The sequence below is a fragment of the Cibotium barometz genome, chromosome 53, assembly GCF_041138505.1.
Source record: "Cibotium barometz isolate CiBa-2024 chromosome 53, ASM4113850v1, whole genome shotgun sequence".
Taxonomy (NCBI): domain Eukaryota; kingdom Viridiplantae; phylum Streptophyta; class Polypodiopsida; order Cyatheales; family Cibotiaceae; genus Cibotium; species Cibotium barometz.
In genome coordinates, this window is record NC_141098.1 from 9,158,370 (window position 1) to 9,181,780 (window position 23,411).

Here is a 23,411-nt window from a genome sequence, read left to right on the forward strand (position 1 = left end):
CTTGCATGCTAGAAGTGCTATTAAGGGTGAGAATTCATCCAATCTTTCATATCAATCAATTGAAAGAAGTGTTGGGGTTTGGAGATAGTTTAGCTGGAGATTAAGAACTCACTTGATTAGAAGACTTTAGTTTGATAGGGTTTAAAAAATCGTGTGAATACATCCCTTGGGACCTAAATTATTAGTGAGAACATGTGAACATATAAATCATGTTATTAGAAAAATATTCTTTCAACCTTTAATGGTGATCTATCTTTATTTAATGATTAGCTATTATATTGGCGCTTATTACATTTTAACTGATAACTAATAATTTTTAAAAATTATGGTTTGATTAACTATTATATTGATGCATAATTGATAAGTGATAATTTTTAAAAATTATATGTATATATATATATCGATTAAGTTGAAGAAACTTCTATAATCTTGTTGATCTTTTTTTTTTGGTATGGACCTTAATCCAATTTTGTTAATCACTTTTTATGGTATGGACCTTAAATTTAATTCTTGTTTATCATTCTTTTTTGGTATGGACCTTAAATCTAATTTTGTTGATCAATTTTTTGGTATGGACCATAAATCTAATTTTGTTGATCACTTTTTTTTGTTATGGACCTTAAATCTAATTTTGTTGATCACTTGTTTGGTCTAGACCTTAAATCTAGTTTTGTTGAGCACTATTTTTAGTCTAGATCTTAAATCTAATTTTGTTGATCACTTTTATGAATGATGAGGAGAGTTTATAATGTTGCATTACCTTACTCTTTCACAAATGCATTTACCAAATCAAATATGGTCTAAATCTAATTTTGTTGATCACTTTTTTTAATCTAGATCTTAAGTTTATTATTATTTTTGATCTAGACCTTAATTCTAATTTTGTTGATCACGTTTATGGATGATGAGGAGATGTCCCTAATCTTTCATATAGGCATTTACCAAATCAAATTTTGGTAACACGTTAAGAAGACTTAAGAACTTACATGCACACTATCATAAGTAAATAATACATTGACAGAAACACTCTTCAAATAAGATGCTAAGACTAACACGAGAGATTTTAGAAAAGAAGATTTCAACTTTACTATAATTTCTTTCCCTAGCTTGCTTTATTATGTGCATAATAGTCACACCATTATACCCAAAATGTAGTTACCATGTTCTAACTTCCTTTTATTTATCTTTGTCTACTTTATTGAGATATCCTTAGTTTTTACCCATTCCTCTATATCATAATTGAGATATCTTTAGTTTTTACCCATTCCTCATCATAATTGAGATATCTTTAGTTTTTACCCATTCCTCTATATCATCTTCTCTATGAGAAAAATACCATGGAGAGTGGAAAGGAAGGGCATTATCATTTCGACAATGAAACTTCTTGCATGCTATAACAAATTGATATTATCAACTAACTCATATTATTTTTCATCTAAAAAACTACATCATGCTCATGTGTTAAATCTAAAAATATGAGGACTTATGGTTTTAACTTGTTTAATTGTACATTCTAACATCAACTCATCTTCAACTATTTAAGAAAATTAATTGGCTTGTTGTGACCATCCCTAATGGTTAGCCATATGTTGAGGTGACAACAAAGGTATGGCCACCTTTGAGGATCCCTTAAGGGAATTGAGGTGCTAATCTAGTCCTTACAAGCTCATCCAAGCAAGTGGATCCATGCAAGTGGTCTCTAGCCTATGTAAGCTCCCACGACTTCCTCATAAGAATTGCACTTGCAATAGTTTGTTCCATGTATGAATTGCAATATTTTGAGAATATTTGCCTCTACAATATCTTTGTCAAGTCAATAGTAAGTGTCAAGGATAACTAAGTTTTGCAAAAATTATGTGATTGTGCCAATTTTGGTGGGTCTTCACATTCTTCTCACCTTATGCATGCATTGTACAAAAGTTCTTACATGTTCCAGAGGGGTTTCTCACTTTGCTTGATATGCTTAAAGAGCAACAATATGTAGGAACCATGGGTACTTACTTTGCTGAGATACTAGACCTCAAGACAACATGGATCGGATTAGTCGTCATGGAGCATGATGGCAAACACACGCAAAGCGTTTGCAATTATGGAGAGGTCCCATAGGCCATAGATTGTAAGGAATCTAATCTCATCAATAAACCTACATGCAACACAATTCAACAATCATATGATAGCACAAGGTGCCTATTCAAGTTAGAGAGGGGGTGCATGGGAATACATAAATTTAACTTATGCGTGTAAAGTGCATGGTCCCATACGTTAGGAAGGTGACGTCTAACGCGTGCATGCATGCTGGTGACTCAGATGGAGAGGGAATGGGCACAAGAGGTGGTAGAGAGCTCTGGCGGTTAGGGAGATTGGGAGCTAGAGGACCCTGAAGAAATAAAGCATTTGCGCGAAGTAGAAGATAGGGAGAGGGAGGGAAAGAGGAAACTACATGACTGAATTGCAGTGAGGCTCAACGCCCAGACATAGAAGTTACAACCGAATGCACGTAAGATATGCATGAGAGTCTCCCTAGAGTTGATTAGGAGTCAGCAGGTAGGTCTCTTGTCAATGTGTAGCATGATTGTATTCTATTTTGGCAAGCCTCCATCCAAAATTGATCTAGGCAAGAATATATCTTTCATGATAAGGTAGTCTCTCAGGTGTTCTATCTAGGCAAAGGGTTTTTCAATGTATTGTTCACTAAAGGTCAAGCAGTCTCTGAGTGATTTTCAAAAGCGCCACTGTTCATGAGGCATAGGCTTGTACATGCTATTCCTTTTGACTCCCTTTTTTATGTGAATAAAAGTTTGCAAGAAGCTTGTGTTGTCTAGGTAGAAATAGTGGGCTTGCCCCCTTGGCTTAGACTGGCGTCGGGTGAACTTACATATGCACTTGGATTGGTACTGTATCTTCCAAAAGATGAAGTAGGAGGCCGCTAGGCAAATAGCATGCGTGTAACATGGAATACCATGATGGAAACCCCTAAAACTCTAGAGGTGGACTTGGCGAACTGGGAAAGCTAGAGTTGAGTCTAAAGTTTGTTGGCCCGTTTTTAGGAGCTTGTTTTAGGTGTGGTGGCTTTGGGCATATAGCCAAAAGAAGTGCATCGAGGGGGTGCATGCAAAACTTGTAAATGAGGAGAGGAAGATAGGAGAAGCTTGTGGGGATAGTATTGCTAAAGATAGAGAGAGGCAAGCATAGAGGTATTAAAAGAAGGGAAAGGGAAAGAAGTTCTAGCTAGTGAGGGGGGGGGATCAGGTTGAGGGAGCTTGGATAAAAACTAAGGGGAAAGCTAATCTAAGGCAAGCAAAGGAAGAGGCGAGAAAGGCCCATAACAAATTGGTTGTGAGAGAAACTAGAGGGAGTAAGTCCCAAGCAATCTGAGCCCTCTGGTATACTCAAATCTTTTTAGCCCTTTGGAAGATATGGATAGTGGGATATCTTCTGTACAAAGGTTCAATTGGAAGGTGGAAGAGGCTTGGAAGGAGATTCAAAACGATAATGCAGACAAAGGTGATGATGAGGAGGTGGACATGGTTCCAGAAACAACCTTAACATGAGTAAGTCTCAATGGAAGTTAGAGGTTGTACATGGAATGTAAAAGGGATTAAGGATAGGAAAAAGATCTGTGCTTTTTGGAGATTAGTCAAGGATTGGGGGCTTTCCATTATGGCTATCCAATAGCATAATTTGTTTGGACTAAAATCCTTTAGGAAGGATAGGTATAAAGACTGGATTGTGCTATATGAGGGAGTGAATGGGGCGTATAGTGGAGTGATGACTATTATTAAAAATAATTTAAACCCTAAAATAGTTGCTAATCATCCTAATGGTAGGATTTCATTGGTTGAGATTCAAGTTAATGGGGAAAGGATGTGGGTGGTGAATATCTATGCGGCTTACAATCATAAGGTTAGAAGTGGAATGTGGGAATGGATTACTAATCTGAATATTCATGGCCATTGTATCCTTTTGGGAGATTTTAATATGGTTGAAAAACAACTGGATAGGTGTGGGGGGAGCACCATTTTGATGGGTCAAGAGAAGAGGAGATGGGAAGAACTGAGAGGAAAGATGGGATTGACTGGTGGGTGGAACATGGGTAATTGGGGGTCTGACCTTGGGGACACCTAGTTCAGCCTGCAATATTTTGGTTCATCCTCCAGGATTGATAGAGTCTTTCTTAATCAATAAGGAATCTAGGTCCCTCACACTTTGAAGATGCTAGTTGATTCTAGCACTGCTCTCTCCGATCATATGCCTTTGAAATGGGAATGGCACATGACGGATTGGGAGGAGGTTAATCTGAGTAAATTTCCTACCAAGAAATTGAGAGTCAACAATTTGCTACTTAAGGATGAGCTTTTTATTTGTAATACTAAGGAGGCCATTGGGAGACTTAAAAAGAGAGGGACTTATAAAGGATCATGGAGATCCTTTGCTAATGAGATTCAAGGTATCATTAGGGGGATTGGGAAATTGAGAGCTAAAGAAAGAAGACAAGAAAGGAGGAGTTGGAGTGAAGTGATGGAATCTCTGCAGAAGAAGAGACAAGTAGGAAAACTCACTGAAAAAGAAACTAATATGTATCTTAGATGCCAGACAGGCCTGACATGTGAGGATGAAAAATGTGCTAGGAAAGAGGAAAGCAAGCTAAAATGGAAAACCTTTAGTAACAAAAGAAAACATTATAAACATCTCTTCAAGCTGGCACAGTAGGGGAGAAAAACAATAAGGAAGTGGTGGGAAGGATTATAGAGAAAAATGGGCAAGGATTGGGGGGGGAATTGATCTGATAGCCTGAAAGAAGATTGTTCATGCAGAAGGTTTCAAGCTGAGAATATGATGTTAGGACTGGTTAATCATAGAGTGGATACAGATAAGGATAAGTGGCTTGAGAGAGAGGTGGATGCAGAGGAATGTTGGGTGGCCCTTGTAAAGCTGGGGAGAGAGAAGTCTCCAAGGTGGGATGGCTTATCTGTTGAAATTTTTATTGCCTTTTGGCCATCCTTAAAGGACTTGGTATGGAAAGTATGCAAAGAGGCTTTTAACTATAGTAACTTGGATAAGGATCTGAAAGAGGGGATGGTGAAACTTATCCCAAACAAGAAGCATGCAATAGGTTCAATCACTGGAGACCCATCACTTTGTTGACTGTTATATATAAAATCCTAGCCAAAGTCACTGCCTTGAGGATTACCCCTGTTCTTCAAGAAATTATATCTAAGAGTCAATATGGCTTCATAAAAGGCAAGTCAATATATGACAATATTTATGCAGCCATGCTAGGGAGGGATGTGGCCTTGAAAACCCATCAGAAGTGCATACTGCTACAACTTGACTTAGAGAAGGCCTATGACAGGTTTCATTAGTCATTTGTAGCTAGGGTAATGGAGAGGCTAGGTTTTGGATTGTTGAATGGGAGAGTGGCGGGGGGTTTTGAAGTTAATAGATATGTGAGGCAGGGCTGCCCTCTTGCCCCCTTACTATTTGATATTGCATCTCATCCTCTGATAGTGGCTTTGGAAGATGCCTAATCAAAAGGTAGGGTGATTGGACTTAAATTGAGAAATGGTGATGAGCAGTTGGTGATACAATGCTATGCTGATGACTTATTACTTTTCTTGAAAGTAGATAATGAAAATTTGAGACAAGCTTTGTCTATTATTCAAGAATTTGCAAAAGCCTCTGGATCCAGGTGTATACACAAGTCTAAGATAATAAGCCTGTCTGAGAATAATAATTTTGACTTGGAGAAATGGGGATGTGAGGTTATTAAGAGGGGACAGATTATTAGACACCTAGGGGTTTCCTTTGGGGTAGAGGTTACAAATAAATAATTCACTAACTGGGCTTTAGATAGGTTTAGCTTGAAGATGAAGAAATGGGAGGGCATTAGAGTTCCCTTTCATGATAGGGTAGCAATCTGCAATACAGTGCTAAATGCCTACATCATGTTCTTGTGTCCTATGTTAGATTTTGGTAAATGTCACTGGAAGAATATTGTGGGCCCTATAAGGGATTTTGTTGTGGAGGAATGGGAAAGCTAATAAAAAAACTTTAGCTTGGCTTGCCTGGGACAAACTATGTTTACCTAAGAGTGAAGGAGGTATTGGTATTCTGCACCTACCCTCTCAGACCATAGCAAGGATTGCTTTGCTCCTCCCTAAGTGTCTTTAGCAAGAGGAGACATGGACTGAGCTGGTAAGGGAGCTAGTGGAAGACTCTCATATCCAGTCAAAAGGTAGGTGGTAAGGACTAGGATGGAAGGATAAGTTGCTCTCTTCTGCCCCCCTAAAAGGAGACATGGACTGAGTTGGTAAGGGAGCTAGTGGAAGACTCTCATATCCAGTCAAAAGGTAGGTGGTAAGGACTAGGATGGAAGGATAAGTTGCTCTCTTCTGCCCCCCTAAAAGTCATAGACTCATCCCTCTGCAAGATGTTATGCAACAAATGGAAGGAGGCTTTGGGACTGATGATCTGGGATGGATGTTGTACATCATTAGGGAACTTTTTCTTAAGTCTGGGGATATGGTGGACTAAGTTTAATCCTCTCTTAGCCCTCCAGGACATCAGCTCTGGGACTGAGCTTTGGGACTGATGATTTGGGATGGATGTTGTACATCATTAGGGAACTTTTTGTTAAGTCTGGGGATATGGTGGACTCATAAGTTTAATCCTCTCTTAGCCCTCTAGGACATCAGCTCTGCTAAGAAATTGAATAACAAAGGGCTAAGAAGGCTGGTAGATTGTTGGGATTGTTCAGCAATGGGGTGGAAAGAATTTGAGCAGCTCGAAGAGGAGTTTGGACTTTCTTCAAGGGAAGGACAATTAGTTAGGTAGGTATTGGATGAGGTACATAAGGGCTCGACATCCATAGCTTTTGATGAATCCTGCTGGGTCAAGGATTGGGTTTGGTATAATGGTGTAAAATAAGATAAAGAGGCAACCAGAGACTTGTACAAGGAGTTAAGGAAAAGTGAGGTGAATGTAGATTATTCTAATAAATTTTGGAGAGAGTAAAATGGAGTCCTAATAGTTGGAGGAGAAGATGGAAAGCAATACGAGAGGCAGTATCTCTGTAAAGTCTCAGGTTTTCCTGTGGAGGATATGCATGTGGGCCTTACCCATTGGGATCAAGCTGCTTTAGAGAGAGTGGATGCTGTCCTAGATGCAAGACTGCTCTGGAAGATGGGAAACACGCCTTTTGGGGTTGCCTTGCCATTAGAGGGGCATGGGGCAGAATTGGGAAATGGGTCTTTAACAATATAGGAATCCGAGGCCGATGGGGGGACTGGATTTTTGGGAGATGGGCAGCTAGTGATGGGATTGACTTGATCTTCAACATAATCAAGTTTTGCTACTTGTGGGAGATATGGAATACCAAAAACTACACAGTCTTCCAGAAAGAAACCATTCTTGGGGTGGATGTGACTGAGTTGATGCATAAATGTATATACATGTCTTGGTATGTATACTATGTGAACAAGCTGAATAAGGATGAGATGGCACAACTAATTCAGGCCCTGCAAATTGGCATAGCTTGACCTTTATATCTGCCAGGGTGACTCTCATGCATACTAGGTAAACCTAACAGGTTCTTTTTATGTTTCAGGGTTATACAGGGGCTGGATGTGAAAACAAAACATTGAAGTTTGGGACAAAAACAAAGAGGTGGTATCTAAAAGAGAAGCAAGGTGTCTACACCTATGTTGCTTTTATTGAGAATCCTGTGGGAACTAGGCCAGCAGTAAAAGTGTGGACGAAAAAGGGTGATGTATTGGAGAAACAGACTCCCAAAGGGTGCACAACTGAAGCTATGATTGAAGCATGTATGCAACTGGGATATCGAATTTCCTGGGGGGCAGTCCTCTTTTGTGTTGGAAGATGAAAGGTAAAATTTAATATGTAGTCTACTTAACATGGTTTTGTAAAGCCATAGATTTTGTGTGGATATGAGCGAATTATATATATACATAAGCCAAGGAGCTATGTTTTTGAAAATTTGGTGTTCTTACCTCAGGGGTGAGGGGGCTGCGCATGGCCAGCCTGCACCTATGGGTAGGTGGATGATGTACGCTCAGCAGTATCTGCAGACACTGCGTGCTCATCGTGGGAGGTGGGCTTCTTCACTTGCCTTTGATGGGAGGACCTTCTCAACCTCGTCCAGCAGTAGATTTCTCCCCGTTCTCAGAAACCGTTCTCCATTCCCTTCCAGCGCTAGAGTCCAGGTAAGCTTGATGGTTTTCCCTCAATTAGGAGCTTTGCCGTTTGATTCATCACGCAAAGTAAAATTTTCTTCAAAGAAGAGAGGGAAAAAAAAACACTATATCTCTGCACCCATGCTCCAGCCAGGGTTTCAATTTGGCAGCCTGGTCTGTTGCCAATAGGGCTAGAATGTTATTTTCCCCCTTTGTGTGTCTCTGTGTGGCAAGGGGGGGGGGGATTAGGTTGTAGATCTAGAGTACCTTTTTGTACCATATGAATATACTGAATTTCCAGCTATCTCTCTTTCTCTCTCTACTCTCCCTTCTATCTGCGTTTTTGCATCAGCATGTTCTAAGTGGTGTTTAGGGCTGAAAGAAGACTCCTAGAGCTTCCGCGTGTTACACTTCTCTAGTATACATGCAGTTCCCCCCATGTGCTTCTAGCCAGAGGAGGCTTGTGGGCGGGAGAGGGGGCTGATTGCAGGTGCATGGGAACCGTGATTCGGAGTTCCAAGCATTCGACATCTGGCAGGACATGGTTATCTTTGGTGTAGCAGAAATTATGAACTAGATCTATTCCGAGTTCATTGTTCGAGGTGTCTGGGACGTGATGTATTTTCCATCCACTGTTGGGATTATGGGCATAGTGTGTCCAGCAGCTCATCATCTATTCTTGGAGTTCCCCAGACACTTGTGTGGGAATTCGTAGCCAAGTAAAGTTCCTTGCTGTTCGTGGTGGCATTTTGTTTTGAGGAAACAGGTTGGCGGGTGCTCTCTCTGAGGTGATTCCAGTATTCGCGGTGCTGGAGGGTCCATGGTTGCATCTTTATCAACTTATCTTCTTCAGACTCTTGCACACTATGAGCTGTAGAGGGGGTGTTAGAATTTGTGCATCTCAGTGTTATGAGGTTACCCTATTTATTAGGCATTTTGTCCATTTTCTCTTGTGTAGTGAGTCGTGAGCAGGTCGGCTTGTTTCCAGAGGCAGTTGGCCGGGTCACATCTCCACTATATAAGGCTGGTCCTCATATTCACTTGTAATCATCCAATCCCTTGCACATTGTTCCACACTTCTGCTAGCTATTGCCATTGTAAAGCTGGTTGCTATTATAAAAGGTGATCTTGTCCACTCTCTCCATCTCCTTTGCTCTCTCTCTCTCTCTCTCTCTCTCTCTCTTTATGCTTCCGCCTGGGCATTCTCCAACAGGTACATCACTGTTTCATGCCGGCCGAAGGTAATTGAGATCTTGCGAGATTGAGTCAAGTGAAGAGTAGCGGTATTACCCGTGGAAATGAGGGAGGGGTGAGTGCTTCCGGTGTTGTCTAGATTGTTGTGGTGGACGAACTGGTTTTCTCCTTGCTCTTACCATTTTTCTTCTTCTTCAGGCAATCCTTCCCAATATGCCCGGTATTGTTTCATGCTAGCCTAAGGTAATTGAGATCTTGCCAGATGGAGTCAAGTGAAGAGTAGCAGTGTTACTTGTGGGAATGGTAGGGGGGGGGTGAGTGTTGCCAGTGTTGTCTAGACTTGTGGTTTGGACGAATTGGTTTTCTCCTTGCTCTTTTTGCTTCTTCTTCGGGCAATCCTTCCCAATATGCTGGGTGGAGGCAGTAAAAACACTTACCGCTTGCTAGCTTGGTGCGATGTTCTTGGCGAGGCACCGTGGCTTCCCTTGTTGGCTTGTCCTTACCATTCTTGGCCTTGGATTGTCCACCTTTGTTTTTGCTCTTCTCTCGAGTCCCAGACTTCAAACTCTCCTTTGTCTCTAGGGTCATAGTTGTCGGAATGCACAACGGAAAATGAGGCGACTACTACTGTGAGAAACAAAACGCAGAAGTGTAGAGAGAGAAGCTGTATAAACTCTGCTATATACACAAAGATCCGGTACAAAACCTGGTGTGGGGGCAAGGGTGGTATATATACCACCTTGGGATGCTAGTCAGCTAGGCTAAAACAGGCCGACAGCATCAGGACGTCTCCATGACTGGAAATACCAGTCGGCCAGCAACAGGTGAAGTCGGCTAGAAGTAGACAGCCCCCACAACCAAAAAAACAGGGATAAAACATGGAAAAAATGGAGAGAACTCCTGGGCGGGCACACCCACAATAGAGGCCCTCACTGAGTAATATGGTACAGACAGGAGATGATCGCTAACACCCCCTCTCAGCTCCCGGATGTGGAACCAACCCCAGTGAGCATCGTGTCCTAAACGTGACTAACCCTTTGACATGGCATGATAATAGGCATTGGGATTCGTTCTCATTTTTTGCAGTTTCCGGAAGGTTTCAGGGAATGCCTTTTTGATAGCTATGGTTTTGACTGCAGCTTTGTTGATTTACCATTTGATGTGGCCTTTTGCTTCGGGTCTTTTATGTGTCACCAAATACTCTAACTTAGTCTTTCAAAACAGGCTTGCATATGTTGATGTTGCCTATGTGTATTTCTATGGGTTTTTTTATTCGATGCATTGTCCACTGATGTGCAGCTATCACAGAAGAAGCTCATTGCGGCTCTTCCAGATGACCAGCCTCTTGTTAAAAAACACACTCAAGCCTCCACTACATTGTTAACAAAAGAAGGAGTTTCAAGAGAGAAAGAAAGTAGGCTTATCCTGATTGATGGGAAGGCTGTCGTGTACCGGGCTTACTACAAACTCATGAGTAAACCCATCTTGTCAACCTGAATTTGCTACGAAGCATGCAAATTGTTGCTTTTCAAAGAACATTGTAACTGATCTCTATGTTTGTGTGTTTTTCAATGTCATGTGCTATTTTATTTTTAAATGAAGCCAAACTCCAACATGGGACCTTCAATGATACATCTGGTGAGGGTGATTGGGTATTGACAGTTTTTACCGCACTGTCAACGGTTAGTCTTCATCTTCCTGGTTCCAAGACAATTTTTTGTTCAGAAAACAATCATAAATATCTCCACGCCTTGGCTCTTAAACTTGTTTCAAGGTACCATCAGTGGTATTGGGCTTTGTACACCCACGTGGCATTTTGGTGGCATATTTATAAGACTCCAAGCACGATTCTGTTGATGGAGTTTTATCCTTACCTCTCAGCCCCCATCTGGTGTCCCTACACTTCTAAAAGAGTCTTTGATAGCAAGCATAGTTGACAAGGTTCTTGAAGTTTTACGTTGTCATTCTATCGTAGGATGGCTGTGTGGGCTTTGTAAGTTTAGTTGTTGCTTGGGAAGGTGTAAACGCCTCCTCTCTCTTTCTTCTTTCTTTTGAAAGAATGGGTGAACATACAGTGCGAGATGATCCTCAGTCTGCACAATGAGAAAATTGAGGCTGGGAACCGAGCACATCGTGTGGATCTCCTTTGTCAGGATGTCAAAAGACTGGAGCTTTTTTTGACTGGTTTGCTGAGTTCTGGCTGCCTTTGTGAGCCGGATCTGTTTTCTGAAGTTGGGTTTTACTGGAGATGAATGGGCCCATTTTTGATCCCCTTTTGACCAGTTGGCTGGTCATCTTGTTTGTCAGTTTTTTTGTAGGACTCCTCTTAATGTTTTTAAGGCCTGTCCTTTTGTGGCCTGCCTTCCAGCCCTTGGTCATTATTGGGGTGCCAAGCTTTGGGTCTGTTTGACTGTCCAAACTAGCTGAAAACTTGTTGTTGGTCCTAGCTGAAAGTTATTAATTTGCAAAACTAAAGGGAATTTTGTCTTTCCCATACAGTTTTACATGCACAAGCTGTAGAGGAGCAATGGGTGCAAGTTTTGCTTGTGGTGTGAATGCGTGGCAATGCTGCTCGCCCATCATGCAGCTTCTCAAATATTGGGCACCTCATGAAGGTGCTGCCACTCAAATACATAAACCTGTTATACTAGACCCCAGGTGGGTGTGAGCTGAAGGAAATGTACCTTTTAAGCTAGATGTAGTCCTAATCAGGAACAACTGAAAGGTTCAGGAGCCTTCGAAGATAATACTCAGATGTTGTCTGCAGTCACTGAGACAGCAAAGATTCATCTGCAATGGTACCTTCACCATGTTGAGTTCATGATTGGCCCAATCCAAGGGCTGTTACTGTTCTTGGCTTGCCTTGGTAAACCCATGCATTGACTACAGTAAGAGCATTATGGAGATTGAGCAAAGAGGTCAAAAGGTCAAATTTAATATAGGGCAATCAGGAGATAACAAGCCCAGAAGCTCTGATTTTTTTGGTTTTCTGGAAATATAAACTGTTGCAAAAATTTTTTTTGGGGGGTTCTGAATTAATTCATTTTATCAAAAGAATATTCGAAATTTGGGGCAATTTTATCATCATCTTGTTGAGAATTTTGACATGGATTCTTTTATGTGTTGATGATAACAGGTATTGAAAATCTTTGAGCTGATGCCATCGCACATAGCTGTATATACTCTCTCTCTCTCTTTCTTCAAGATTCACCATTAGGTTAGGTTTTGTTTGTTTGTTTTTTTTTTTTTGGGGTTTTAAAAAGATGCTTCTATTAGTTACCAAGAAAACAACCAAAATGGCTAAGTACAAATTTGTCCCCAAAGGGGAACAGTCAAGATGAACAAAGGGGAGGATGAACTTCTTCTCCGGCTGGCTGCTCTAGGAGGAGAAGGCTATCTCATACAATGGGGAGAGGGGGAAAATAACCACACAGGTGGTCTATAATGCCAAGTAGGCTTGCCACTACCACTATCTGTAAGAAAGGGACCGTGCCGCGAGATCTTGAGGAAGGCCTCCCGATGCTTCCTCACGCGGTTTGAGCCGCCTTGAAGCTGTCCCCACTGACCACAAAGGGTATGAATGATATCGAGCCAGATGCTCCAGATAAACTCCGTTGGTGGGGTGAGGGTGCCTTCGATGGCTTCGTTGCATAGAGCTCTCCATATATGCCACGCGGATACTACTGCAAATCTCCCATCTCTGGCAAGATCTGTTAGAAGTCATCTCTTGTCTAGATTTATACACCAGGGCCTTTGTTGTGGGTGTGCCCGCCCTTATGAGGTGTTTTCCCATTTTTCCCCACTCTCCGTATTTTTTCCCTATTTTTCCCATTTTTTCTGAGGCTTGGGAGGGCTGCTAGAGGGTGCCAAGAGCAGTACAGTGCTGGCCGACTGGGTGTTTATCAGTCGTGGGCACTCTTGCTGTTGGCCGACTGGTTTTCATCAGTCGTGGGCACCAGATTGCTGGCCGACTGCATTTATGCAGTCGTGGACCTTTTTATCAGTCGTGGGCTTTTCTTTATGTTGGCCGACTGCCCTCTAGGGAGGTATATATAGGTCCTCAGCCCCCATACCTCATTTGTATCATTCCTCGGGATCTTCTTGTGTATATAGAGCAGAGTTACACGCCTACATCTCTCTCTCTCTTGTGCTGTTTTTCTGCCTGCGTTTTTGCTCGTGTTCCCAGATTTGGTCATCATCTCCGCTGCATATTCTGACATGGTATCAGAGCCCTAGGCTCTAGATAGGTCTTGGGATTTGTGTGAGCAAGAGGGGGACTGTTTTTGTGGCTGATTGGTGGACTGTTTTGGGCTGATCGGGAAGAGGAGAAGCAAGAGGAAGGCGGGCTGATTTGCTGGACAGCCACTTGCAGGTATCAGTTCTTCTTTGTTCCCACCCACCCACCCTTTTCAGAGTACATCCCCGCTATGGCAGATCTGTTTGAGATGGTCGAGAGACATGTGAAGATCCCGACACTCCCCACGTTCCCGGTGGACCGTCAGTTGGACGGGAGCAACTACGGCATATGGAAGGTGATGATGGAATCCGTTTTGGAGTCTTACGACCTTGCCGATTTTGTCGTTGTTGGTGTTCCACGGCCGGAAGTAGAGGAAGGGGAGTTACTGTCAATTCGAAAGGACCGGGAGGCCCAGACACAGATGTGGGATCGTGTCAACGCCAGGGTCCGTTCGTTTATTTTCCTCAACTGCACACCACAGGTAATCAATCATGTCAAGCATATGACGCTGGCCAGAGGTATATGGCAGCATTTGGCCTCACTTTACAACAGGGTATCGCCCATGAAGAGGATTTCCTTGGAAGTACAGATGCGGGTTATGAGCCCTGCAAAGTCGTCGACGATGCGGGAGCATATTAACAAGCTGCAGGCTCTTCAGCAGGAAGTTCTTCCGGTTGGGAAGGAGATATCGTCAGAGGACATGGCCATCACGTTGCTGTCACATCTGCCCTCTTTTCGTACTCAGCATTTTACTCGTTGATGATTACCAGTGGCAGGCTCAGCACCATCACGCGGGAGGAGCTTGTGCCCATGGCCTTGGACCAGGAGGAACGATTCACGAACCCTCCTCAGGGTGGAGGTTCGGAGGCCTTTACTGGCCAACGGTCGAAAGGCCGTAACTCGGGCAAAGGGAAGGCTTCATCGGAGAAGTCTTCTGAGAAGAAGTCCGATGCTGACCGCGAGAAACTGAAGGCAGAGAGGACCTGTAATGATTGTGGCGAGAAACGCCACTACTGGAGGCAGTGTCCCAAGCGGAAGACCGAGAAGGGTGAAGATTCCTTAGCAGCAATCATGAAGACTCCGGCTTTTGTGCACCTGGAGATGCTGGACACCGATGTTTCATTTTCTTCAGGCAGGGAGCAGATTGGAGGACTCTCCGCAACGGATACTCGGGAGTGGATTCTCGATAGTGGTGCTTCCAGGCACATGACTCCTTCCCGTTCCTGTTTACAGGATCTCTGCAGGCTTTCTGGTCATATTCTTACTGGGGATACGTCCACTATCCCAGTTCACAGTGAGGGCAGGATGGAGATAGTTCCCGATGGCAGAGGGGGGAAGCATTCCTCCCTGGTATTGTATGTTCCGGCACTGGGTTTTCATCTGTTGTCAGTGCATCAGGTTTGCAAGACTGGCGTACGGGTGGAGTTTGATGAGCATTTTGTTGCTCTCCAGGACAAAGCAACAGGCCAAGTGGTTTGGGAAGGCGGAGTGGAGAATGGAGTTTATAGGCTTTCAGCACTCTCTCTCCCAGGTCCTCAGGATTGTGATGAGTGGCAGTCTGGTGATGGCCACTCAAGTGTGGATACGCTGCAGGTACAGGCTTTCTGGGACCAAATGGTGGATAGCTTACCAGTAGATAGCAACAGTTGGCAGGAACTTTCCAGTACTGATGTTGGTAGTTCTTGTGTTTGTGAGTCAGAGGAAGCTGAACAGGTCACTTATGCTCTGATGTCTCGTAGTGTTCGGGACATAGAACCTCCAGTAGATGAGGATGTTCTTTCCACGGGGACCTTTCGGAAAGCCAGGCAGGTGGCAGGTGCTTACTTGCAGAAGGAGGTGGTTTCTCCAGGCTTTGTGGTTCCGGATTCAGAGGGGGTGGTTGACAGGTTTCATCAGGTTTCCAGGACTTGTTTGTGCACCGTAACAGGTGTTGGTCCTTGTGAGCAGTGTGATGTCTCTATTACTCAGAAGCTGTATGGTTCATTGATCTGGTTGATGGACACCAGATTGGACGGGAGCTTCCTGATGAGGCAGTTGAGCTCTTGGTTGCAGATGTCTCTTTGGGAGGCAGGACTGTGTTTCCTGTGGTTTCTGCGGCATGCGAAGGATCATGGACTCTTGTACACAGGAGGGGGATTGTTGGATGGAGTCCGACTCCACGGTTGGAGTGACTCGGTTTGGGGAGGAGATCCGGACACGAGGAGATCTACTTATGGCCCAGGAGCAGTTTTACGGAGCAGGAGGAGGTTACATTGCAGGTTTGGGCTTCCACTGGAGGAACCCATGGTCATCGAGAGGCACTTTGTTCGTGAACAGATCGTTGCTGATGACATCTTTCTGGAGTTCTGTTCGACGGAGGACAGTACGGTGGACCTCTTCACGAAGTCGCTCTCTCAGGATTTGCTTAGGCGGCACCCCAGCTCCCAGTGGTTGGTTTCACAGCCAGGAGCTGAGAGGGGGTGTTAGAAGTCATCTCCTGTCTAGATTTATACACCAGGGCCTTTGTTGTGGGTGTGCCCGCCCTTATGAGGTGTTTTCCCATTTTTCCCCACTCCGTATTTTTCCCCTATTTTTCCCATTTTTTTTGAGGCTTGGGAGGGCTGCCAGAGGGTGCCAAGAGCAGTACAGTGCTGGCCGATTGGGTGTTTATCAGTCGTGGGCACTCTTGCTGCTGGCCGACTGGTTTTCATCAGTCGTGGGCACCAGATTGCTGGCCGACTGCATTTATGCAGTCGTGGACCTTTTTATCAGTCGTGGGCTTTTCTTTATGCTGGCCGACTGCCCTCTAGGGAGGTATATATAGGTCCTCAGCCCCCATACCTCATTTGTATCATTCCTCGGGATCTTCTTGTGTATATAGAGCAGAGTTACACGCCTACATCTCTCTCTCTCTTGTGCTGTTTTTCTACCTGCGTTTTTGCTCTTGTGTTCCCAGATTTGGTCATCATCTCCATTGCATATTCTGACAAGAACCTGGTGTCAAAACAATCAGTAGGCGGAGTTGGAATTGGCACGGTGGAAATATGAAGGTGAGAGACCTTATGGGCTAGTCCCCCACCTTCCTCCTCATACGACATGATGATCGTGGCCTCAGAGGCCCAAGCGATGGCGCCCCACTCAATCTTGCGGTCCAGCCGTGCAGTGTAAGCAAAGAAGGGGGTACTAGGCGACTCCTCTGTGTTCTTTGGATCCTGCCATGTCCACTCTCCCGAGTTCCAATAGAGACTTCTAATACGCCGGCCCTCGCACATCCATAGCTGCCATAGTCTCTCTTTGGCTACCTTGGCCAGTGGAGGGTCAATGTGCCACTCATGCGCGTGAAACCCAATCACCCTTACCCTCTGCAAGGTGCATCCCCTGGGGTCCTCTAAGGGGTCTCTGATCTCTATGGTCTGCCATGAAGCCCATAGAGAAGGTGAGTAGAGTGGAGTACTCGTCCGCGCCATGAACTACCAGGGTATACTGTGCCTGGTGAACACTCCCAGCCACCAGTGCGGAGGGGAAGGATCTAGTATCGGGGCTAGCCAATCCAGAGGGTGGAAGAGTCCATGTCGAGGCTAAGGCGGTCTTTGCCCTGGATCCCAAGAAGGCCTCTCCCTTGAGCCTCTAGGGGTAGCTATCTGAATCTCCAAGTGACCTGGCGGGCCCCGTACTCAAGGCTCCCCATGATACGTGTGCGAGCCTCGAGCATGTGACTACTAGGCAGCTGGACAGCTGGACCAAAGGATTCCAGATTAGAGGCTGTCGAAGCCGCTCCTCGGAGCTGATTTGTAGGGCCTGCCTGAGATGATCCCAAGCATTCAAGAGACTGGCTGCAAATCTATCCTCAAATGCTGGGCTACAGCCCCATGTCCGCATCTTTGTGAAGATCCATCTCGTGCTCTGAGGCCAAGGGCTCCCAGGGTTAGAGTGCGGGCGGAGATCCTAGCTAGGAGGAAGTCTTTCCATGGCTCACTGCTTGGAAGAAGACCGTGAACCATCAACTTGCCCAACAAGGTATGGCTTTGAATGGAGGGGTGGATGATGCCCAAGTCCCCTCGGCGTCGCGGCTGAACGATCACTCTCCAGGCCACCTTGGCCTTGGCTTGTCTCCCATCATTGCTAGCCCATAGGAAGTCCCGGATCAAACATTGAACCTGACCCATACATGCCCCGAAGAATGACCAGTAGGAGGTAATGTACCCCATGGTGACAAGAATAACCTGGTTCGCCACCACTACCCGGCCAGCTAGGGAAAGCTTGGCCGAACTCCAATATAATAGTGTCTTCCGAATGCTCAGAAGAAGGGAGGTGAGCTGTTGCTCAGGGGAGATCAATGCCAACCTGGCATCCAAGATAACAAACTGGAGTTCCTCTCGGGATCCATTGAAAAGCCTCAACTGGACACCGAGTTGGGACATGCGATGAGCCAACCCAAAATCCACACGACTTGTGCAGTTGATATGTGGTGGGGGTGATGGAGGGCAGCTAAACAGGAGAGGGAGGCGGAGGTAAATGTTAAGAGGGAGGGGCGTTGCACACTGGCGATGGTTGGGGGGGGGGGAGATGCGCACAGGCGAAGAAGGGGGGAGAGGGGTGGGGAGAGCAGAGGGCTAGGCGATGGGGGCAAAAGAAAGGGGCCCGGTGAAGGGGGACTGCAGGTGCGCAGGGGCGAAGCAGGAGCTCCAGCTCGAGTCGAGAGTCAAACTCTCATCACCAAATATGATGAATGAATTATTCTAGATTATTTTTTTGTGAACAAATACCAGAGAAAATTAAATCTTTACTCGCAACACCTCTTGTTAATTTAGAAAGTAGAATTCTGCTTTTCCACCCCTCTGTAGGGTGTAATCTGTATGTGGTCAAACTTACACCCTTTCCCCCTCCGTCCTTCTTCCCTTTCTTCTCCCAACTGCCACCTTTACCATCACCATCATCATTGTGTCCACATTGATTTTCAAGTTACAAGTCCTTTTCGTCCTCTTCTGCTTTTCTTACTATGTTACTTTTGTTTGTCTGCATTTTTTCCAGGTTGTATTCGATCACGAAGGTAGGCCTAAATTTACAAAACTTGTCCTTTGTAATGTGCAAAAACTGTAAATTTCTTAAGGTGATGCTTGCTAGGAATCACGCATTTTGTAATATATTATGGTTTGACTTTTCAATTGCATAAATGCTGTTTCTAGCAAGGATGGTTCATATTTTCCTTCCTTAACAATATAGTACGTTTAATTCCAGAGATTCTATCTGTAGCTCAAATAAAGCATGCCTGCATTTCTCAACGGAGCAATGTTTGTAGTGTGGAGGTGAACGCAAACTATTTCAATTTATAGATAGTCAAGGCCAGTGCTGTTGGTGGTCTCTGCATATGTGTAACCAAAACTTATGCTGTGATGATAGACATTAATTTGTGTCTCACCAAGTAAGTGTTGTGTGTTCATGGTCTTTGTATAAGGTCGCATGCTTTTTGTTTTCATGTCTCACTAAATGAGTGCTTGTGGATTTATTTGGACATGGCATTGTTGCCCTCTCCTCTCAACCTTTTTAAATATAGTGCTTCTTGGGTGAAGATGATTATCTTTTGTTTAACCCACTAGCATTGCTTGGCTCTCTTTCTTCTAAACCACAGTGATGTTTTTGTGAATTAGGAGCTGTTTGCTTTGCCTGAATGAAGATACCATGTTTTTTAGGGTTTTAAGATTGGGCATCTTTTTCCTTCAATTAGTTAAAGAAAAAACAGCCGCAAAGGGCTAAGCACAACCACAACGGGCTAGATACAAACTCGCCTCATATAAGGGCGGGAGACAAATGATCAAAGGGGGAAGAGATGCTTCTTCTCCGGCTGGCCGCTCTGTGAGGAGAAGGCTATCTCATACACGGGAAGGGGGGGGGGAACAACCATACAGGTGGTCTGTAATGCCAAATGGGGTCACCGCCTCTATCTGTGAGGAAAGGGCCAGGCCTCCAAAGTCTCAAGAAGGCTTCCTGCCGCTTCCGCATGCGGTTAGAACCTCCCTGCAGCTTCCCCCACTGACCACGGAGGGTGTGAACGATATCAAGCCATATGCTCTTGATGGTCTCAGCCATAGTTACCAGGGGACGGGGACGAGGACGGGGACGGGGGTGGGGACGGCACTCAAAATTGTTAATTTTAGAGGAGTAAAGAATCAAGATTAATCAATCAATAACAACAAGCTTTCTAACTCCAAAAGTTATGAATCATGATACACATTACATTTAAAATTAAATTACGCTACGAGGTGCAAGAGTCAAGAGTCAAGACTTGCAAAGTCGGAAAAGAAAGACTTTAAAGTTGATAACATTAAATAGATATACTCAAAAGATGTTGGGGCCTAGGCGATACAAAATATAAGTCACTCGCTCTCATACTCTGCGCTCCCAATAAGAGAGGTGCTAGCCTCATGATCATGAGTGCGTGAAGTGTGGATGGGGGTTGTGTCATCCGATGAAGGCTCATGATGAGAACCATCTGTCCCACCCTCCTGTGCAATAGTTGTAGCTGCCTCCTCTTGTTCCATCTCTCACTGTGTAAAAGTATCGGCATTGCATCTTGCACTCTTGCCAAGCATGCGCAAGTTTGCGCTAATGAAGACAAGATCATTAGCGCTTTCCACTCCAAGCCAATTTCTTTTCTTTGATGAAATGTGACTGTAGGAGGACCATAATTGCTCTAGGCAAGAAGAGCTAACGGACTGGCTCAAGATCCGGATCGCCAACTGTTGTAGCTCTGGTCCATCTGATCCGAAGTCCTCCCACCATAATGCTGCACCAACCTTGAATCTATCCTGCTGCGCATCTGCACATCCATATGAGCCTTGAATGCCCTGTAATTAGAGAGCTGGTCTCTAATTTTGCGCCTGATTTCTGCATCTGGCGTGAGGCGATCCAAGATGAGTCTCCAACCGTTGCTCACCTCTTTATCACCCTCCTGCCCTTTTCCCTGAAATTCTAGGTCCACCATAAAAGCAGCTGCATGTAAAGGAGAGGAATATGAGCTCCATCTCGCCACACAAAGCGAGTGGATCTCCTCATATCTATCTACGTCTGGCTCAAGCTTCTCAAGACTCTCTATCAGCTGGTCCATGGCTTCATATACTTTGCCGATGCATGGCTGCATAGCATCAACAATCCTGAGCAAGTGGACAATGGGATGCACCATGGCGTCAGTGCGCTTGAGGTCCTCCCAAAAATCAGCATCGTCGACCTTTTTCTTGCATGAAATTCCTACCTGTGTACGTGCAAAAGATGAGGAGCAAAACTCATCATTGATGAATAGTTGCCGCACGGCACCCTGACAATCCTTCAAGCGATGCAACATAAGAAAGTTGTATGCAAAGCGATGTTGGGGTAAAGGCACTATGCCCACCCTTATAGTGTGTACAAGCCCATAAGTTATAGTACATAGTACACTTAGTACTTTTAATGTACTAAGTGCACTATGTGTACTAGTGCAATATACATGTGTGATAGGGGAGTCACACACTCACACTTGGTGAGTTGACTTATCCCCACAACTCTCTCTCTCTCTCCCTTGCTTCTCTGTGTATGTCTCCCACATAACCTAACCCTAATTCTCCCCATCAACTGGTATCAGAGCCGTTAGTGATCCCTCCCTTCCTCTTCTCCTTGATGGTAGCAAGGAGTCAGGCGCAGCAAGGCAGCGCAACAGGCAGCAATCAGGCACGTAGTTCTTCTCTTCACAACTTTGTGGGCGTGAACGAAGGCAGCATAAGCGGGCTTCCATCAACCTAGGCGAAGGCGTCAACAAACGAGGTACAGGCAGGTGAGCGAAGGCCTAGCGCTGGGCGTCGGCTGGCGCTAGGCGAAACTGGAGTGAAAATACGCAAGCGAAGGCACACGAGCGAAGTAGCGCTAGATTCGTAGCGTAAGGCGCTAAGCGAAGACGTCCATCGAATACAAGCGCGTAGCAAGTGGAGGGGGCGAAGGCGAATCAACTGGTGTTGTTCGCACCAATCCTCAGCCCGTTAGTAGCCCGACTAATGTTGCCGCTTTCTACCGACTGTAGCCTGTGAGACTATCGTCAGCGTGCTTCTCTGCCCGTACCCAAGAGCTTTCTTGCGCTTGCGCTTCACGCCCAGCGCTACACGATTTCAGTCGACTTCAGGCGTGTAGAAGGCGCACGGAGAAGCAAAGCCCGTACCTTTTGCATTCTTCGCCTTATGAAGCCTTAGTCGGTGCCCTTCGAATCTCTGTGCAGCCGTAGGGAACAGGGAAGCTTCCACATGAGCCCAGCCATCCGTACATCGTACAACTGCAGCAGCAACTGCATCTGCATCAACATCAAGATTTCTGCAGAGCTGCACCAATTTTAGCACACCCCCCTTTCCTGCAACAAAATTCAGAAATTACAAGGTATTTGCCTCAATTTTCTTTTGGGATTTGCAATTGAGCAAGTACAATCAACAATTGAGCAGGTACAGGTGCCCAATTGCTCAATTTTTGAGCAAAATTGGCAAAATTGGGTGACATTGGTCACAATCAGGATAAATTTGCAGGAAATTGGTCAAATCAGGATCAATTTGCAGGAAATTGGATGTCGAAATTTGGGGCTTTTGATGTAATTGTGCAATTAAGCACTCATACATGCTGTATGATGTGAAAAATTGCACATTTGGGCAAAATTGCAGCAAATTGCAGTGCAAATCAAGGGGCTTTTGTGCCGATTTGGTTGATTTGCATGCAGGCAATCGCGTTTGATGCTGTGGATAATGTGTTGATGCCTTACAAGCACTCAATGTGCCTGTAAATCAAGGGGCTTTCATGTATTTGATGTATATGTGGCCAGGGGGAAGCATCGTGAACATTCAGGATGCCTTCATGTGCGCCAATGTACCATGTATGATCAGAAATTGATCTTAAATCAAGGGGCTTTTCAAGTTTGTATGCTTGTTGAGCTTGGCAAAGCAGCAGGCAAGACATTTATGCCTTGAATCCTCAAAAATCAGCTTGCAGTCAAGGGGCTTTTGCCCAATTTCTGTTCGGAACTGTTGTATGCAATGTACAGGACTGTAAAAGTCTGATTTTCACTCATTTGGACAGCCAGGAGAGCATTTATTGCTATTGTACCTGCTGGTACAGATTTGGCACAGCTTTGTGCAAGTTTTGGCATGGCTGTACATTGTTTTGAGTGACCAAAAGGTTCAATTTCAGCTGCTGTACTTGCCGGTACAGGTTTGGTACATCATTTGTGAGCAATTGGTACTGTTGTACAGTACTTTGGAAGGGCAAAAGAGCACATTTAAGGTGCTGTCCAAAATCTGCAGCAACCAGATTTAGGTGTTTTCATCACATAAAGTGGGATTAAAGTTGCATTTGTGCTTCTGCAGTGGGAGATAAACTTTGGGAAAAAAACTGTGAGCACTTTGTGTGCTTTTGGTGCAGTGTTTGCACATTTGCAGGGAGTCAGGCATTGACAGGTTGCATTTTGCTATGGCAACCACAGGTGAGAGCTCTTCATTGCTTCACATCAAGAAGCTTGAAGGCTCGCAAAATTATGATATTTGGCAAACCCAGTGCTACAATGTGTTGCTTCAGAAAAAGCAGCACAAGCCTATCAAAGAAAGGGGTGTGATGCCCGCTTCTCTTACTGCTGAAGAGTGGGAAGATATGGATGAGCTGGCAAGATCTACTATCATGTTGTCTGTGTCAGACTCATTACTTTTCAGCATTCGTGAAGAGAAGACAGCTTGGGGAATGTGGCAGAGATTGCAGGACTTGTATGCCCAACAAAGTGCCTCAAGCAAAGTGTATTGGTTGAAGAAACTCAT

General features: G+C 44.6%; 1 protein-coding gene across 3 annotated transcripts in view; it reads left to right on the forward strand.

Annotated features, from left to right (window-relative positions):
* The first annotated feature begins 7,963 nt into the window (after window positions 1–7,963).
* Window positions 7,964–23,411, forward strand: part of LOC147608257 (uncharacterized) — a 52,065-nt gene continuing 36,617 nt past the window's right edge. For 2 of the 3 annotated variants that reach the window (XM_086788948.1, XM_086788949.1), the window contains exons 1-5: window positions 7,964–8,222; window positions 10,686–10,860; window positions 10,989–11,068; window positions 12,523–12,561; window positions 18,634–18,652. In XM_086788948.1, coding sequence (XP_086645074.1) covers window positions 7,983–8,222; window positions 10,686–10,860; window positions 10,989–11,068; window positions 12,523–12,561; window positions 18,634–18,652 — 553 coding nt within the window. In that variant the 5' untranslated portion in view covers window positions 7,964–7,982. The remainder of the gene's footprint in view (window positions 8,223–10,685; window positions 10,861–10,988; window positions 11,069–12,522; window positions 12,562–18,633; window positions 18,653–23,411) is intronic. The other variant, XM_086788950.1, reaches the window with a different exon arrangement.